General features: G+C 41.1%; 1 protein-coding gene across 4 annotated transcripts in view; it reads left to right on the top strand.

Annotated features, from left to right (window-relative positions):
- The window catches only part of ZNF507 (zinc finger protein 507), a 35,583-nt gene extending 18,491 nt beyond the window's left edge, over positions 1–17,092 (top strand). For 2 of the 4 annotated variants that reach the window (XM_033940371.1, XM_033940372.1), the window contains exons 4-7: positions 1,031–1,145; positions 6,962–7,066; positions 14,741–14,875; positions 15,068–17,092. In XM_033940371.1, the coding sequence (XP_033796262.1) occupies positions 1,031–1,145; positions 6,962–7,066; positions 14,741–14,875; positions 15,068–15,434 (722 nt within the window). In that variant the 3' untranslated portion in view covers positions 15,435–17,092. Of the gene's footprint in view, positions 1–1,030; positions 1,146–6,961; positions 7,067–14,740; positions 14,876–15,039 lie in introns of all 4 variants that reach the window. The other 2 variants (XM_033940374.1, XM_033940373.1) reach the window with 2 other exon arrangements.
- The last annotated feature ends 3,344 nt before the right edge of the window (positions 17,093–20,436 follow it).

The following is a 20,436-nucleotide window of genomic DNA, read 5'->3' as shown; positions in this document are numbered from 1 at the left end:
AATATGACTGCAGTAGCTTATGATGTAAACAGGAAAGTGCAAATAGCTCAGGGCAGAGAAACATTTATCATCCCTGTCAACAGCAGCACATTGCAGGAGTGCAGAACCCCAAGCAGCTTTCTCAGCAGACATGTCCTCAGTCTGGGAGATTGGGAATTCTCTCCAACAGCCTTTTGAACTTCTAACAAATCGGTGTGTCAGACTGTTATTGGAACTCATTGCAACAAAAGTCAATAGTAGGGCTCCAAACATCTTTATTCATTAGAAAGAGCAGGGAACCCAGAGATGGAACCAGAGATGTTAACCCTGTGGCCACAGGAAGAACTGTTGTATGTCTTTCCACCACTTCTGATGCTAGAAAAAGTGCTTCAAAGAGTTTTTTTGTCCCATTCCAGCTATGTGATTCTAATAACTCCAGGCTGGCTCAGGTAGTCTTAGTTTGTGGACCTGATTTGTCTCGAGGTTAAGGACCTGTTGCTTTTTCCTCACTGGAAGGGTTTTCTCCGGACCTATCTCCCTTGTGTCTTACGTCTTGGCTCTTGAGATCATGTTTAAGGTTCAAAGTATCACTCTTCAGGCTAGGAAGCATTCCATGCTGCTAGTTTACAGTATATGTAAGAAAGAAATACTCAATTTAAATACTAAAGACCTGAGGCTGCGCATACTGTAGGGCATGGCTCACAAGTTGTCTCTCTGTCTCTATCTGTTGGCTGGTGGTCATAAACCACAGGTTTTGGAATGGTCTGGTATAACTAAAAGAGAAAATTTTAACAGATAAGCCTAATTTCTCCTGATGATACTTTTCATGCTTTGTACATACCTATTATAAGTTTCAGCAATTAATGCCATGCAGAATCAAATAGGTCAGACATAAATATTTTAAATAAATAAGGAGCCTGGTGAAATGACCATTGCCAAAACAGGAGGTTTAAAATACATAGTTTTAAATCTCATTAATTTGATTTAGGTGGTCTTAAGCTTTGTAATAAGACATACCAAAATTATAATGTAAAATGTTTTCTCCCAACAGGGAATAAGTCTTCAGTTCAGAAGATGTATAGATGTGATGTTTGTGACTACACAAGTACAACTTATGTTGGCGTACGAAATCACAGAAGAATCCATAACTCAGATAAGCCATACAGGTAAGCACATAAATATATTGATTTGATATTTTTTGGTTTATAACCTGCTTATAAACTTTCTAGCTTGTCTTTTTAAAGATAACACAATCGGATATACTCTGGGGCTCATTGTCAAAGCACTTAGACACACAAAGTACCATGGAAACCTATGGTACTTTGTGCATCTAAGTGCTTTGAAAACGAGCCTGTGATTACAGGTGTGCTCTTGTACCCTTCAGAACTCATAAGAACATAAGATTAGCTATACTGGGTCAGACCAATGGTCCATTTAGCCCAATATCATGTTTCCATAGTGGCCAATCCAGGTCACAAATACCTGGCAAAAACCTAAATAACAGCAACATTCTGCTACCAGTCCTAGGGCAAGCATTGACTTTCCCTGTGTCTGTCTATAGCAGTCTTTGTACTTTTCCTCCAGGAAACTTAGCTCATTGCTGAATATGAAAACACACTTTTCCTATTCTCTACTCATATAACTTATTTGTTTTTAACTTCTTTATTCATTTTTAAAACTACAATTGTGCAAAAGAAATGATTCATTTACATAGAATATTAACATTACAGCACAACAAACTTAATAGAAATAATGAAAAGAATTATTTTCCCCCACCCTTTTATCCAAATGAACAACAAATCATAAAAATACCTGTAAACAACCTATCCATACCTCCTAATCAATGCCAAAACATACCCCCGTCCCCGGCTGTGTATGTTTTCCTCATTTATATAAATAATCAATCCTTACAATATTTAGTTAATGGTTCTCAAACTTTTTTTTAATAAGACACATAAATGCCTAAAATCCACATAAGTGTTATTCTGTAAATGTGCACTTCTGTAAATGTGCACATCTCTTACATAATGTATATTTAATAGAGGTACACATAGGCAAATCTGGACAGAGCATGAAGAAAGGTGTGAGGTTTTGAGAGGAATCATGGTACCAGGTAGAGTGAAGAGGGCATAAAAGTGTGAGATATTAAGAAGGGTATTTTATAGAATGCATCCCCATCCTCCCCCCATCCAAAAAAAAAAGCCTTCCAAGCACACTTCACCCACCTTATAGTCCCTTTCTTTGGTTACATAGCCACTCATCCACAAGGGGCTGCAAGCATACACTCATAGATCACAGAGTTATAAATAAAGTTGCCATGAAAATTTAAGAGTTCTGTGACATTTGTGTGTATTTGCTTTGGTTTTTTGTGTGCTTTGTTTGTTTTATTTTTTTTTCCCATTGTTCAATGTAAAACAATTTTTGAGAATTTGGTACGTGTAACTTGCACTATTCTTTAGAGCCATATGTATCCCCAAGTCTGCTAAAGCCTTTCATTCTTTGGTAATCTCCAGTATTGATTACTGCAACTTACTCTATCAGGGAATCAGTCGGAAAGAGATTCGTAGACTACAAATCCTGCAAAATGCAGCTGTAAAACTTATATACCATTCTACTGCGTGATGCTCACTGGCTTCCAATCCCTCACCGTATTATGTTTAAAATTCTACTCCTGGAAGAGCAAGATGGCGTCCTGAGCAGACGTTGGTTAGAGAGCTCCTCTTCACACGGCAATTTTCTTTTTGAAAACTGTTTGAAATATACCTTCTAGATGCCTAAAAGAAGGGGGAAACAGAGAGGTTTCCCTCCACCTATCTCTGGCTCATCAACCCCACGACAGACTGTAATAACATCATTTACAGTCCAACCCTACTTACCGGGCGAATCCGCTGCTGTGACCGGGGTAGAACACAGCTTGGATGGCGAACCTTCGCTGAGCCCACGAGGACCGCACACGACCCCAAAGCCCGGCGAAACATCGGGAGATCAGATGCTGCTGGAGGGCATGCCGAACGTACCAAGCATGGCGCGCACTGCACCTGAGATTGACCCGGAAGTGATTCCAGCGATGCCGACTCTGGGACAGGAGTCGTTGCACCTTGGGAGCATAGAACCTGAGGGGACCAGCGGTGGAGAGGACGAGGGAGCCCAGAGTTTGCTCTCTGGGGATCTAGCCCATGGAATCTGGCACTTATCTCCCCCCTCAAGCCACTGGAGAAACCACAGGCAGTGACTCTTGATTCCATATGGTCTGCGATTGAAAACCTGCACTCGGTTTGTACCAACTTTATATCCATTACTTTAAATACTTCTTCCAGGATAACCCTTTTGGAGACTTCAGTTCAACAGCAGAAGACTGAGCTTTCTAAACTAGAGAAACTAACAGTTGAGAATAAGAACTTGGTGACTAAACAAATGACTGAAAGAATGATGTTTCTGAGGAAGGTAGAAAATTTGGAAAATCAACAGAAAAATTTGAATTTAAGGATTCTTAACTTTCCAATAGCTAAATTTATGTCTCCTCGGGAACTCTTTAAGAACTTTATGATGACAGTCTTAAAAGTTTCAGAATCGAATCTACCTCCAACCCAGAGAATTTATTATTTAAAGAATATACAAAAAGAAAAAGCTTTAGAAGGTGGAATTGAACAGTTAGATGTATCAGCTATATTGCAATCTTCTGAAATTGAAACAGTGGGTCGGGCGACATTGTTAGTATCTCTTGTGTTTTTACAGGATAAGGAAATGCTGTTGAAATTATACTTTAATTTAAAACAAATCACCTTTTTAGGTGAAAGGGTATATATATTTCCTGATGTCTCAAAATGGACACAGTCCAGGAGGAAAGAATTTTTGCAATTTCGTCCTAAAGTGATTTCAATGGGGGCAACTTTTCAGTTAAGATTTCCTTGTAAATGTTTTATTTCCTATCAAGGGAATAAATATATATTTTATGAGCCTGCCCAATTAGGTTTCTTTTTGGAGAGTAAAGGGATCTCAACGCAGCCAGAATGAATCAAGTGATTAGTGCGGAATTTAGATTAAATAAGTAGGTTAAATCTTATTGCTACTCCTTTTGCTATATGTTTTACTGTACTTGTATCCCCTCTCCCCAGGGGTTTTTCTCTTTTTGTCTTGCCTACTTCCTTAAATTGAGGACTATATAGTTAGTATATTGCTTTGTATACTTTCTTTAGTCTGTATTGACTAAATATTTGTATTTCAGTATTTCCTGTACCATTTTATGGTTGTATAGAAATTATAAATAAATAAAATTCTACTCCTCACTTACAAAACAATCCAATACTCCATGCTTCATAGATAAACATTTAATTCTTTACACATCAACTTATAATTTACACTCAAATCACCAAGATCTCCTAGTAGTTCCTTCCACACGAACAATCTTCTATGATACTACTAAACATAGAAACATGATAGCAGATAATGGCCAAATGGCCCATCTAGTCTGCCCATCCGCAGTAACCATTATCTCTTTCTCTCTCCAAGAGATCCCATATGCCTATCACAGACCCTCTTGAATTTAGACACAGTCTCTATCTCTACCACCTCTTCCGGGAGACTGTTCCACACATCTACCACCCTTACTTTTTTTTACAGAATTTCCTTAGATTACTCCGGAGCCTATCGCCTCTTAACTTCATCCTATGCCCTCTCATTGCAGAGTTTCCTTTCAAATGAAAGAGACTCGACTCATGTGCATTTACATTACATAGGTATTTAAACAGGCAAAAATATCTGGAAAAGTTAAGAGTAGTCAGGAAAGCAAAGATGCAAATGGAAGAAAAAATAGCTCACACAGTTAAACGGGAAGACAAGACATTTTTTAGATATATTAGTGATAGGAAGAAGTGCAAAAGTGGCATTGTGAGATTCAAAGGTGAAGGGGAGGAATATGTAGAAGCTGATAAAGAAAAGGCCAAATTTGTTTAACAAATATTTCTGTTCTGTGTTCACTGCTGAAGTGCCGGGAGCGGGACCGCAAAAGACAAATGTGAATAGGGATGGAGGAGTAATAGACCCTGATCGATTTTCAGAGGGTTGTGTTCATGAGGAGCCGGCTAAACTAAAGGTAGATAAAATGATGGGGCCGGATGGTGTACATCCGAGGATACTGAAGGAACTTAGGGAAGTTCTGATAGCTCCACTGATTGACCTTTTCAATGCGCCTCTAGAGTCAGGAGTGGTACTGGAGGACTGGAGAAGGGCAGATGTGGTCCCTCTCCACAAAAGTGGAAGTAAGGAAGAAAGGAATTACAGGCCGGTAAGTCTGCCATCTGTGGTAAGCAAATTAATGGAGACGCTTTTAAAACAGAATAGTCAAGTTTCTGGAAGATGGGTAGACCAGATGGGCCAATTGGCCTTTATCTGCCGTCATGTTTCTATATCTCCCCTCTCCCACTTTTCCTCCAAAGTATACAGATAAGAGATCTTTAAGTATGTCCCCATATGCCTTATGGTGAAGACCACATACCATTTTAGTAGCCTCTTGATCGACTCCATCCTATATTCTCCATCATGGCACCCGTACTCTAGAACGTACTTCCCCTCTACATTAAACAAGAGTCCACTTTAAAACTATTCAGGTCAAAACAAAACTTACCTCTTTATGAATGCAATCAATTCTTAATACTAGAGCTTCTACTCCCCTTTCTGGTTAACTCAATTTCAGGCTCTCTTCACCAAAATGCTTTTCTTAAAGCATTCCAAATGTCTCCTCCTCCCCCCCCCCTCATTATTTTATATATTTTATTTATCTTGATGTATTTATTACTACCTCTTGTTCTTTCCTTCTTGTCATGTCAGTCCTTCCTCTTTCTTTTTGTAAATTTTAATTGCTTATACTATATTTTTGTTTGAATGCTTTTTATTAATTGGAAACCGTCCAGATACTTTTTTGATAGCCGGTATAGCAAAGAAATAAAAAAAACTTAGAAACTTTATTGCCACCCCCTCACCATCGTCGACCCCACTCCAATTCCACTTCTTTTGGTATTTTAAATTAAGCCTGCACTGCCATTGCTGCAGTGTTCAGTGACCATATTAAGGGCTCCTTTTACGCAGCTTTTTAGCGCATGCTAAACCCGTGCTATGTGGCTAGAACTAATGCTAGCTCAATGTTAGCTTAGAGGGGTTTAGAAAAGGCTTGGATAATTTCCTAAAAGAGAATTCCATAGGCCATTATCGAGATGGCTTGGAGGAAATACAAATATCATGACTTTTGCCTGCTGCATACTTGTACTGCTCCATGAGTCGCACTACCTGGTTCTCTTCAGGATAGCATTTCATGTGGCACTTCCAACTGTTCATATTGGTTGTACAAAGTCCCTAAGGTTGTGGGTTCAAATCCTGTGCTGCTCCTTGTGACCCTGGGCAAACCACTCAATCCTCCATTGCCAAAGAGACCAGAGTTCAAATCTATCTCTGCTTCTTATGATCTTGGGCAAGGGTAGCCCTTTCAGGACCAAGGGACATATTTGTCCCATAACTTTAAAATCCTATAAATTTTGATTGGGATAGTCTACAGTTCTAAATTTGATATGTACGGATTCCATATGATACTGCCTTTATGTAAACAAACTGGTTCCGACATTCATTCATTAGCGTCGTTGCCAGATTGACGAGAAGATTCACTTGCCACACTGTCCATAAGCCAGAAGTGTGATTTTTTAAATAAAAATAATGATATTTCACAAAAAAAAATCAATTTTTTGGCATCTGCAAGCCCTTTTTACCATAAAAATGTCGTCAAAACCACAAAAATTGGCCTACGATCCTTATGGTCCTGAAAGGGAACTTATCTTGTTAGCCTTTTGGGGACAGGAAAATACCTACTACATCTTAATGTAGCTCTCCTTGAGCTGCCACTGGAAAAATCTGAGCTAAATACTACAAATAGATTCCCACAGAAATTCTTTATTTTTCAATCTGTTGTCTTTTTTTTTTTTTTTTTTTTTTTCAGGTGTCGAGTTTGTGACTTTGCTACAACCAATATGAACAGTTTGAAGTGCCACATGAGACGCCATCCTGAGGAACACCAGGCAGTGCAGCTCATGGAGCAGTACAAGTAAGCCGCAGGCAAAAGTCATGATATTTGTATTTCTTGCTCCCATCTCTAATTTTTAAACTAGTTTGTGAATTTGATTTTAAATGAGTATAATTCCTAATTTGTTCCCCATATCATATGGGTTGCTTTACACTGTTTCCCCTTGGTATAAGAGCATAAGAATAGCCATACCGGGTCAGACCAGTGGTCCATCTATCCTAGTATCCTGTTTCCACAGTGGCCAATCCAGGTCACATTGATTTCACTGAAAAGTAGTGAGAGTTGGTAACAGCATAATTTTGGTAAAATCTCCAGTGATAGCCAGCATAATGCAGCCATATAATAATAATAACTTTATTTTTGTATACTGCAATACCACAAGCAGTTCACAGCAGTTTACAGAGGAAGAGACTGTACACAGACAGCGATGTTACAGAGAAAAATTTCAAATTACATTGGTAAGTCAGGAGTAGTTAGGTATATCCAGAAGTGTTTGAGAGATGTTACAAGGCAGGGAGGAGTCAGTGGAATTTATCAAAAAGATAGGTTTTAATTGATTTCCTGAAGGATTGGTAGGAGGGTGAATTGGAAATGAGGGTGGTTAGACATTTATTCCATTTGCCTGCTTGAAATTACAGTGTTCTACCAAGGAATCTCTTGTAGATACAGCCTTTCGGGGAGGAGAAGGCGAACATAGAGGCATTACGTGTGCAAGTGGTGCCTGGAAATTCAAAATGGTGCGAGAGGTAGATTGGGGATAAGCCAGTTATGGTTTTGAAGCAGAGGCAGGCAAACTTGAAGATGACCTTGCCTCCATCGGTAACCAGTGTAGTTTTCTGTAATACGGGCTTACGTGATTGGATTTTTTGAGACCATAGATGAGACGTCGGCAGTATTCTGAATGACTCTCAGTCATTTGATGGTTTTCTTAAAGGAAACCAAGTATAAGATATTGCAATAGTCTAAGGTGCTTAAGATTAGAAATTGAACCAGCAATCGAAAAGAGAGGAAGTCAAAATAGTGTTTGATGGTACGAAGTTTCTAGAGGGTGCCAAAACATTTTTTAACTTGAGCATTAATATGATCTTCAAAAGACAGGCATCGGTCTAGGACAGGGATCTCAAAGTCCCTCCTCGAGGGCCGCAATCCAGTTGGATTTTCAGGATTTCCCCAATGAATATGCATTGAAAGCAGTGCATGCATATAGATCTTATGCATTATATTCATTGGGGAAATCCTGAAAACCTGACTGGATTGCGGCCCTCAAGGGAGGGACTTTGAGACCCCTGGTCTAGGATGACTCCAAGGATATTGATGGTAGAGTTGATTGGGTAAGTTAACCCGTTTAATTTCAAGGAGGTGTTCGTTAGTTTGTGGTTGGGACTTGCCAGGAAAAGCTTGTTTTTTTTCTGGGTTCAGTTTTAGTTTGAATTGTGTAGTCCATTGTTCTACCCTAGTGAGGATAGATGAGGTGAATTGTTCCGTCTCTTGTGTCAGTGAGGTTACGGGAATGATGATTGTAATGTCATCTGCATATATGTACGATTTCAATCTCAAAACGCTCGCTAAATGATTTCTAGGAATGCATCTGCATGTACCAGGGCCAACCCACAATTAGGCAGGACTAAGTGGTTGCATAAGGCAGCAGCTTCGGGGATGAGGCGGGGGAGTAAAGAGCAGGTGCAGTTAACGCAAAACATATATATCAGGTAGCTAACGGCTACATATATATCAGGGCTTGAGGAGTTTCAGTCCTCAAGGTCCACATGTAGGCCAGGTTTTCAGGATATCCAGAATAAATATACATGAGAGAGATTTGCATACCATGGAGGCAGTGCATTGAAATTTCTCTCATGCATATTCATTGTGGATATCCTGAAAACCTGACTTGCCTGTGGACCTCGAGGATTAGAACTAAGTAACCCTGATATATATTGATGGTTTTTGACTAGAATATTGTTCACACTTCCTGCAGGAAAAGTTTAGAGCAGATTAGGAGTCTGAAAGCTAACTGAGAGTAGGTGTAAGGCTTACGATTCATATAGGATGCCCAATACCTTAGCGTTTACTGTTAAGTCATCTTCTGTACCATACCATACATTTTTCTTCTATACTGCAAATTTCAACTAGGATTCAATGCGGTTTACAAGATTACCGTATTTCCCCATATATAGGCCACAGGAAATGCCGATTTAGGTTTTAAAACTCTTAAATAAGCTTCCCCATGTTACTAGCCGTGGCTTATCTAAAATGGCTTATACAATGGGGCGGCTGGGGTGGCCTATACATCCCTCCTCCCCCCCCCAGGAAATACCTTCGCCGGTTGCCTCTTGCCTTGTCACGGCCAGCAGTGTAGGGCAGCAGCATTCTTTTCAGCCGTGCTGCTTCCTCAATGCCTGCGTCGGTTCTCGCATGACTGACAAGAACTGACGCAGGCATTGAGGAAGCAGCTCAGCGCCAGCTGGATGCTGAAAAGAATGCTGCTGCCCTGCACTGCTGGCCGCGATGAAGCAGCCAGTAGGTGTCCAGGAGGAAGCTGCAGGTAAGGGGGACTCCGCGGCTGTTCATCCAATGGGGCGGCTTATCTATGATGTCTTTAGATAGACTTGCCCCATGTAAGGAAGCTGCACCCAGTGCAGGGGATTGTAAAACCCATGTATAGGTCACGGTCTATACATGGGGAAATATGGTAAGAACTGAGGACATGAACATTGAATGAAGGATAGGAGGTAGGCTCCTGAGATTTCATTAGAGGTCCAAGGAGAAAAGGTGGGACTTAAGTTTCATCCTGAAGATGTAATACTGGTCTGTTGTCGTAGGTGGAGAGAGAGAGACTGTTCCATATCTTGGGTCCCTGTTACTTAAACGTTGAGTCATGGATCTTCTTCCTAAGTACGTGAGGGAGGGGGAAGGCTAGTTTGTACCATTGATGTGTCCTTACATCAAGGGTGTCAAAGTCCCTCCTCGAGGGCCGCAATCCAGTCAGGTTTTCAGGATTTCCCCAATGAATATGCATGAGATCTATTTGTTTGCACTGCTTTCATTGTATGCTAATAGATCTCATGCATATTTATTGGGGAAATCCTGAAAACCTGACTAAATTGCAGCCCTCAAGGAGGGACTTTGACACCCCTGCCTTACATTGAGGAAGGAGTCCGTAACTACTATATCTGCTTGTCCACTGAGCAGACCACACACGTTCTGCCCTATCTCTCCTCCCTCCAAAATAAATTATTTACCATCTTGGCAGATATTATTCCTTATTGAAAGCAGAAGGAGATTTAAAAAAATGAGGGGGAGGGGGAAAGTGTGTGTATAGATAGATAGAATACCTAGTTTGGTATGTGGCCTTTCAGTTCCTTCTGGATCTGTGGGAGCAGCCAGTCTTCAACATAGCTTTGAGCAGCAGTGTCAAAGCGAAGTGCTTTTTCAACCCCAGGAAGAAAGTGGCCTCACAGGAAATAGATGCCCTGGTTCTGCTGTGGGCCAGGAAGGAGCCATTTATGTCTTCCTTCTATGGCCTCTGATAGGCCAGGTGCTGTGTGAGATTGTGCGGATTATGCGGTTCTGGTTCGTCTATTAGTAATCCCCTTCCTCTTCCCAGGGATTTCAGATTGCTCAGGCAAGCTTACAGTTTGGCCTTTGAGAGTCAGCGTGTAGCAAAGAAAGCATTCTCGTCCACTGTGATTGCTACTTTGCTTAAGGCAGGCAAGCCTTCCACCTCCCTAGCCTATGGAAAGTCTTTGAGAGCTGGGGGTCTGTTTGGAAAGACTTTGAGAGCTGGGGGTCTGTTTCTCTTTGGAGGGGCAGATTTCCAATAGAGTTTTGACCAGGGGTTTGTGCTGTTCTCTGAAAGTTCAGCTGTCAGCTTTTTTTATTGTTTTCTGGTAAAACCTTAGGTCTCTCCCTTGCTGCTCACGAAGATGTTTCTTGATTTTTGAAAGGGGTTGCTTCTTTAATGCCACCTTTCTTCGGCCACCTCTTCCCTTGGTATTTGAACTTAGTGTTGAATGTTCTTTCAGGTCCTCCTTCAGAACCTCTCAATTCAGCTTTAGTTAAGAACCTCACTTGGAAAGCTGGTTTCCGAATAGCAATTTCTTTAACCAGGAAAGAGTGTCGGAGCTTGAGCTCTGTTATGTTGGGACTCGTATCTTTTTTAGAGAATTCTTTGTCCATCTGCACCATTGTTTCTTTTCATCATAAAATGATTTCTCCCTTTCATGTAAATCAGAAATGGGATGGTTGTTCAGATTCCTCTTCCAGGAGGCCTCAAGGATCCTACTAAGATAATTGCAGGAGATGAACAAATTTCATCTTTCTGATCATTTTTCTCTCTCATGGTCTCCAGAATGCTTCAGAGGTGTCCAAGGCCTCTATCGTGTTTTGGATCTAGGTGTCCGTTGAGGCCACTTACAAGAGTTTCTCCCATGCTGAGGACTCACTTGACTCAAGCACAGACAACCTGGGTGGAAGCCTGGGCAGTCTCAAGAAGACTTCTGTTGGGTGGTGATGTGATCATTGTTACTTTCCTTTGTGAATTAAAGGCTGGATGTGCTAGCCAGAGCCTGTTTGAACTTTGGCAGAGCTGTCATTCAGGGGGGCCATGTCTTCCCTCACCCAGTAAGTTTTGTTGTTTTTTTGTTTTGTTTTGTTTTTTTGCTTGGATACATCCCGTCAGGATGATACAGCCAGGTCAATAAGGAAGGTGAAATTAATCATACCTTCTAATTTCCTTTACTTTAGTCTGGCTATATCATCCTCAGACCCTCTCACAAAAGACTGTGGCTACCAGGACACTCAGAATTCTCTCCCTTTCTCTCCAATCTGGTTTTTTTTTTTTTCTTTTATTTGAAACCATGAACTAAATTGTGATTTCCTGACAGCTGCAGTGGTTGTTAGGACATGGGTGTATGTTCTGGGACTTTCCACTGCTTTGGTAGGCACATACTCAAGCTTTCCTAAGAGTACCAGCAAGTTATACCGATGTTGCTGTAAAGATCAGTTTCTCTACCACCTTAGCTAGGATGATGCGGATAGACTAAAGGAAAGGAAATTAACAGGTATGACCAAATTTCACAGTAAAGGACAGCAAACCTCAATGGAAGAAATCATCCTTATTTATGGAGCCTCCGTTCACCAATGCTGACACATGAGCTTGGAGATACCACTCAGTTAGCATGAAATGAACAACAGTAGTTTATGAGAAGTCTTGCCCACAGTTGGTTGGGTTTAGTAACATTTTAATTTATTTATTCATTTTTATAGCCGATCCTCTCCAGGAGCCCAGAAGGGGTTACAAGGATACATACACAAGGTTTTCAGGAACAGAGATATGTACATTTCAGTCAATAACATGCTACAGGATCAAAACACAAAGCTATAGAATCAATAACTTACAACTTATAGAGGATGTGACTAAGAATACATGCTTTGCAGAATCTAAGAAAATAAATCATAGAGTCACGAATGGGTATTAACATATCTGCGGTGAACGGTAGAAGAACTTGTTAGCAGGCACAGGGGTTCTGAGGTAAGGTATGTTGAAGCAAGGTCTGTCAAAGTTTGAGGCCAGAATTGATCCGGTCCATGAAAAGAAGCGTCTTTACTGCTTTCTGGAAGGTCATGACACTACCACTACATCCTCTGTCTTCACATTTTTCAGTTTTTATATTCTGATATTATTTTAAACTATTCTGGTTTTTCTTGATGCTTAGAATTGAACCAGCAATCCCAGAGAGCCTTGAGTCTTCAACCAAAGCTACCGCCATCCGTTTTTATCCCTTTCCCTAGCCTGATCATTGCAATGATAGTCCTCAACTAAGAGGCATAGACTATGCAGCACTTCTAGAGTCAAGTACAAGTGTGCTCTTAACAACCTCTCTCGACAACTAGGACACCCTCTGCTTAGCACATCTTTCAGCCTTATGTGAAGGTCTTTTGGTGTAATTCATTATTCCTTCAGATGATCAGTAATTAATACTGCTCCATGCATCTATGCAGATCAAGGCCAGACCAACAGTTAAGCAAGATAGGCAATCACATAAGGCAGCAATTTCTGGGAGTACGAAAGAGCAGCTGTTGTCAAAGCAAAAATAATAGATTCTAACAACCTCACAAACTTTGAACAATGAGGAGGATGGGCAATTCTCAAATAGCCCATTTACCCAGATTATTCTGGGAGGGGTAATGTTAGAGTGATTGTGATGGGTTGGGGGGCAAGGGACCTAAAGGTTAATTGTGGAAGGAGGGCACAAGGCAAAGGTTTGCCTAGGGCAGTGTTTCTCAACCTTTTCAAGTCAAGTACCTCTCAAGCCTAACAAAAACTCCCGCCCAAGTTCCACCCCTGATCCACCCAAACTTCGCCCATGACTCCACCCCCATAATAATAGTACTAATTGTAATGCAATTTCTTCCATCCATTTTTCATATACACACAATATAATTTTATTAATACATAATGGTAACCACAAAATTATAAAAACACAAAGCACACTGTACACTGAGAAAATGTTAATTATCATTTATATTTGGGGTTTTTCAAAGAGGTCAAGGCAGATGACTTTAAAATATGCAATGTCACCTCAGTAACAACTATAGAAAAATAGACAAATATAGTGCAAAATATAGACAGCAGATATAAATTCTTAAAACTGACATATTTTGATCACTAAATTGAAAATAAAATCATTTTCCTACCTTTGTTGTCTGGTGATTTCATGAGTCTCTGGTTGCACTACCTTCTGACTGTGCATCCAATATTTCTTCCCTTCTTTCTGCTTCCTGCATGCTTCCTCTCCTCTAGTCCGCATTCCATTCCCCAACCAACATCTCTCTCTGTCCCTCCATGAATCCAACTTTTTCTTCCTCTTATCCATTGGTTTCTGCATTTTTCTGCCTGCCACCGCTGCCGATTTTTCCCTGCCCCATTGCCGAAGCCGACCCTGCCACCCGGCACGCTCCAGTCCCACACCCCCTGCCCCCACCGCAACAGGAACGGGCCAGGTGCGTGCAATGACTGCACGTGGCCAGCACACATGCCTTCCTCCCGATGTCAATTCTGATGTCAGAGAGAAGGTTCCGGCCCAGGATTAGCTGGACCGGAACCTTCTCTCTGATGTCAGAATTGACATCAGGGAAAGGCTTGTAGGCTGGCCACATGCAGTTGCTGCATGCGCCTGGCCCATTCCTGTTGCGGTGGCGGCAGGCATGGGCAGGAATGGAGCGTGTCACGTGGCTGTTGCAGCGGGTGGGGGGCTGGGAATGGAGCGTGGCAGGGTCGGCTTCAGTGGTGGGGCAGGGAGGAAGCAGCGGTGGTGGTTTCAACAGGGTGACAGACAGGAAGAGATCCCAGGCAGTGGCGGCCAGCCCATACCCCCTGGGGCACCTAATATATTTGCCTATTGAGGAACAGCCTTCTGCAAAGCTTTACCCTAGTAGGCTTTTGAACAAGAATGGCACCTTACATAACCCGCCTCTAAAACATTTGAGTGCTACATACCAACTATCTCTAGGGCTAACCCAATTAGCTATTGTAGGTTGTTGATGTTGACTTTGGCATCAAATCCATGATCTTCAAAATAGCAGAAGGCTGTGCAAAGTTTGCATTTGTCTAATTCTTTGGATGTTGTTGAATTCTAAATGATTTACCTGTTCTTTATTAAAATAACTTTAATCTCTTAGCACTTTTTTTTTCAGATGCTGTCTTTGTGGGTATGTTTGTAGTCATCCTCCTTCTTTGAAATCCCACATGTGGAAGCATGCAAGTGACCAAAACTACAATTATGAACAAGTGAACAAGGCTATAAATGATGCAATATCTCAGAGTAGTAGGTGTGTGATTTTTATTTTTTTGTTTGTTTGTGTACAGTTGGTTTAAAATATTAACAAGACTCTATTAACCATTTCCTGGCTTTTTATTAAAGTTTAACTTCAGTTGCTAACAGTTAACAGCACAGAACAAAAGTATATTTGATTTGATATTTTATTTCCTTTAGTCAGTCTTATCTGACTATCTTATTTTAGGGTTGAAGAAGACCTTCAAGACAACACTTTACAAGAAGTTACCGACGAAAAACCTGATCCCATCTTTGCAAGTTCAGAAAATGTAGTGCCATTTTCAGAAGTTCTTAATCAAACCATCGGTGAAGTGGCAGCTCCTGATGAAAATCAGAAACTTAACCCAACAAGGAATACCTCATGCGGTGTAGATAAAACCTCAAGTCAGTCACGTCCTGGTATGGAGTACTGTGTCCTCCTTTTCTGCTGTTGTATTTGCGGGTTTGAATCCACCAGCAAAGAACATTTAATGGATCATATGAAAGAGCACGAGGGTGAAATTATTAACATCATTCTTAAAAAGGATTCGCTTTCCTCTCAGGGCACCAGCTGATTAGGAGTGAAGAAACTGACAGGCGATAAAGACCACCTCACTCATTTTCCCTACCTACTGCAATATTGTCCTGTGCTATTGCTGCATTCTCGGTTCTAAAGGGTCACCTGTACTTCCACATTTTCTATTCCAGTAGCATCTTTATCTGCTCTTGCCCTCAAAACTGACTTCTGTGCATGCAACTTTTTGTTACTTCTGCAGCTGCCTAACACGTTCCCTTTTTTTTTTTTTTTACTGAAGAATGCTTTTGCCTCATGCTTTTTGAGGTGTATGAAAGTCTCTATTATAGCACTCTCTTCTAGGGCACACACAACTGGGATTTTAGATTTGATCTCATAGGCCTTAGAGCAGACCTTCTCTGTGGACTGCCTCTACTCTTGCTCTCTCCCTTTAAAGGTCCTTGACCTTGTGGCATGGTAACCTAAATGAAATCGCATCATTGATTTTTCTCTTGTGCATTTCAGCATTTCATTGCTTTAGCACACACGTGGACAAATTTTAGTTATGATTTAAGCCCCAATCCCAATAAAAGCTCTTATCCCTCACTTATTGTGTAGTTATCAGTACCTCGTTTTCTATCATGCATTTTTCTTCTGGATTTCAGCACTCCAGATACACATGAGTTAATGCAAAACATCTGCATACAAGTCCTAAAGGTTTCGTAAATCCCTTTTACCGTAATTTTTGCCTGTCCTCTGCAGTATCAGTCATTTTGCTGATATTATCTACAAAAAGACTTGCCTCTCTTTAGTGCTAATGTAGAGATGACCCTAGGACTGTTTGTTTTCTGTGACACCCCTGCACAGTCTACTCACCTCAGGAACTTTCTCTTGCCCCAAATAATTGGTTTCTGAAGATTTGCGAATCACATTGTTCATCCTGTCTGAAGTGCTAGTTAAAAATGGGGGGGGGGGGAAAGTTTAAGGCGAAGCAAATTGCAGTAATATGAGGAGCAGAATACCTGTCCCACTAATTTAATGCAGTTCTAACGGTACCTTACTGATAGTAAAACTAGCATATCACATATTTAAATACAACTGTTTGGGGGTAAGGTGCTATCTACCCTGACCTTTTATCATACCCCTGGTGCATATTGTTAGGTTTTTCCAGTATTTGGCATTTTTGAAAAATGCTGACATGAAATAATGACATGGTATATGTTCTTCCTTTTTCATATAGCTCGTATCTTTTCAGTGATCTCTCAAGGTGAGTTATAATCAGATAAAGTAGGTATTTTTCTGTTCCTAGAGAGCTTCCAGTTTAAGACAAATGATGGGTTAAGGGACTTGTCCAAAATCACAAGGAGCATCAGCAGGATTTGAACCCTGGCTTCCCTGATACTCAGCTTGCTGTTCTAACCATCAGATTGTTTCTCCACTCCAGACTAGTTTTCCCTTATCTTTCTGTTCCATGTTCCCCCTTTCCTTTTATAGCCAAGTCCCTTACTGGTGACATTAAAAATTACTAGCAGAACAGAAAGAAATCCAGGTGATGGGAAAGTGGCATATTTTTTATTGAACATTATTTAAGATTGCCCTTTTCTTTGGATGTTGGTAACTTAAGGAGGGAACAAATGTAAATTAAAGAAAAGGGAACAGAAACCCCACGTAAAATCCAACGAAAAGAAAGCAAGTGGGGAGTGGGATAGAACATCAACCTTGAGACAAACAATCTTTATTTCTATGAACTCAAATTAAAATACATGTAAAAGCACGTGAATAAAAAGTCCTATAAACGTAATGTCCTTATTGTGGAATGATCCAGTTGATGACCCAACACAGTCCGTGTTTCGGCCTCCAGGGTGAGGTCTGCCTTGGGGGTGTGGTTATTGGTCCACTAGGTGTTACTCCGGTGCTGAGAATATGAACTTTAAAAATAATGCTTGTAATATGTGCAGGACTCGTAAAAAAAAAAAATAGCCAAAAGCTTGAAACCAGGGTATGCAAAGGTCTCCCGATGTAAGCACACCGGCACAAACATGCTAAAAATAGTAAGACCATGTCAGGTCATCTACTGGATCATTCCACAATAAGGATATTATGTTTATAGGACTTTTTATTCATGTGCTTTTACATGTATTTTAATTTGAGTTCATAGAAATAAAAATTGTTTGTCTCAAGGTTGACGTGTTCTATCCCACTCCCCACTTGCTTTCTTTTTGGTAACTTAAGGGCCGTCCCTCTGCATCTTAAAGTATAAGGAATATGAACGGAAATAGTTTGGGACAGAAATAGACATTTTGAATTCTCATTCTTTGAGCCACAAGCCAGAAGGGCCATAGTTAAGAAAAAGTCTGTCTTAGATAATAGTTGGGAAAGAGGGTAATAAATAGAAAGCCTTTAAATGAGATTCAATTTTAGCCAAAGATCCTTCTAGCATGAGATAGAGGACATCTATTCCAGAGGATAAGGGACAACTGCACTGAAGCATGATGTGTCCTAGTAAGATGTGGCAAAAGGAGGACACAGCTAGAAGATGTTGTGATGATCAGAGTCCTTGCAAAGAGCATGAAATTGGGAAGCTGGCTAGGAAGGAGGGGAGACCAGAAGATTGGATCTGATGGCACAAAATGTTAAGTCTGTATCAGATTCTGTGGAATACTGGAAGCCAGTGTTCTGTGATGACGAAGAGTAATGTGATGAAATTTTTTACAGGCATATATGAGGAAAGACTAAAAAGGTTAGGTCTCTTCAGCTTGAAAAAAAGAAGGCTGAGGGGAAATATGATTGAAGTCTACAAAAATCCTGATTGGAATAGATTGGGTAGAAGTGGATCAATTTTTCACTCCGTCAAAAATTACAGACTAGCGGACACTCGATGAAACTGCAAGGAAATACTTTTAAAACCAATAGGAGGAAATATTTTTTCACTCGGAGAATAGTTAAGCTCTAGAACACATTGCCAGAGGTTGTGGTAAAAGCGGATAGTGTAGCTGGTTGTAAGAAAGGTTTGGACAAATTCCTGGCAGAAAAGTCCATAGTCTGTTGTTAAGACATGGGGGAAGCCTCTGCTTGCCCTGGATCGGTAGCATGGAATATTGCTACTCTTTGGGTTTTGGCTAGATATTAGTGACTTGGATTGGCCACCGTGAGAACGGGCTACTGAGCTTGATGAACATTGGTCTGACCCAGTAAAGATATTCTTATGTTCTTAACTGCAGTGTTCTGTACTGTGAGAGGGTACTAAAAAGTTTTCAGCCCACCCAAAAAAATGATGTGGAGCCATGAAACTTACTGTGCAACAGGCTTTTTCTAAGGCTCTGATAAGAGTAGAGTTTCAGTAAGTAAGAGAGTAAATTCACTTAAGCCCCACTAATCAAGTCCCGACCACTTAGCGACCCCTTTGCGACCCCATTCACTAACCTCTGTTATAATCATCCTCCGATCTGATCCACGCATGCAAATGAGGGGGAACGACATCAAATGAAGGCAGGTAGCGATTCACTAAACAAATCTGGAACACCGAATGGGGCTGGCCGATCAACAAAAGAAGTGACTGCTGGGGACCAGTCGCTCACTGCTTTCTTCCGGTATCTCCTGCTCTTCTGCCCCGACTCTCCTCTCGCCGCCCTGCTCTCGCCCGGAATCTCCTCCTCTTGCTGCCTCGACTCTCCTGCCCTCCCCTGCACTGTGAGCCTGTGGTTTTAACCCACGGGTTAAAACCACGGGCTCGTGAAGAAAAAGAGAAGTAAAATAAGTGGAAAAAAAAAGGTCGCTGCTCTGTATGCATGCCCAGACCATCTACAGATGGTTTATGCATGCATCGGGATCGCAATTCAGCGATCCCTGCAGTCGGTTGGGGGCGTGATTCTGATCGTCCCCATTTGCATGAGGACATATCGTGAATCAGCCCTCCGGACCTGGATCAAATCGGTAGGTCCATTTAGTGAATCTAGCCCTTGATCGGCTAAGGGCAAGAAAGGAAAATCTGTGGGAAACTTACCACAAGAAGATAAATTATGGGTTGAGATAAGACTACTGGGCTTGACGAAAAAGGTGATTAGTCGGAGGAGGTTAATAAATCAGCAGTAGATAAGAGATACGGGTGGGAACTCCTATCGACAATATATTCAAGTGAAAAGACTAGAACGAGTCTATCAAACTCGAGGAAAGAAGTGGAAGCTAGAATGGCCAACCCTTCTCCCCTCCCCCCACTCCACATTTGTTTTGAAATTGATACCCAGCAAGCAGGACTGATGGAAGAAGGTCAAGTGAGATAGCCAAGTCTCCACCAAGCAAAGTAGGTCAGAGTGAGCCTGGTGTAAATATGTATTAACCAGATGTGCTTTGAAATGTGAAGAATTCAACTGTACAGTGCAGATGGGAATAAGGGGTATTGGTGGGAGCTAGAGGTATGGAGGTTGTATGTGGCAGAAGGGTGGTCAAATAGCTTGCCTGAGATTTGAAGGCAGTGAGGAGCATTCTTGGGTCTGCAGTCCCAACATGCCAGAATTGTAAGAGTGTGGTCCAGGGCTGTGATTGAGGCAACAATAGATGAGAATTGGAACGTTGGGTCTAGGGCTGTGATAGAGGCAACAGTAGATGAGAATTGGAACGTTGGGTCTAGGGCTGTGATTGAGGCAACAGTAGATGAGAATTGGAACTTTGGGTCTAGGGCTGTGATTGAGGCAACAGTAGATGAGAAGAGGTCAGGAATAGTAGAAGCATCCTCGGGAGATGTGCCATAAGCTTCTTGTTAGTATTGCAGGGCAGCATGTGAAGAATCCTAGTATTCTGATGTCTCCTTTTGGGCAAAGCTACAGGCAAAGGGCTGAGTCGGAAGTGACAGCTGTGTTTGCTCTTAAATTGGATCTTTAAAATAAACAAAAAAAAATTTAATTCATGTGGTCAGCAACTTTTAAGTCCTATTTCTGGTTAAGTTGAAAAAATGTTGGTCACTGAAGTTTTTCACATATTTTATTTTCAAAACAATGCCCCCTGTATATTATGGTAGATGCTAAAGATGCTATCACTGTTTTTAGAGAAAAAAAATAACTTATCTA

Source organism: Geotrypetes seraphini, chromosome 4 (genome assembly GCF_902459505.1).
Source record: "Geotrypetes seraphini chromosome 4, aGeoSer1.1, whole genome shotgun sequence".
Taxonomy (NCBI): Eukaryota; Metazoa; Chordata; class Amphibia; order Gymnophiona; family Dermophiidae; genus Geotrypetes; species Geotrypetes seraphini.
This window is presented reverse-complemented; position numbering and strand designations above follow the sequence as displayed.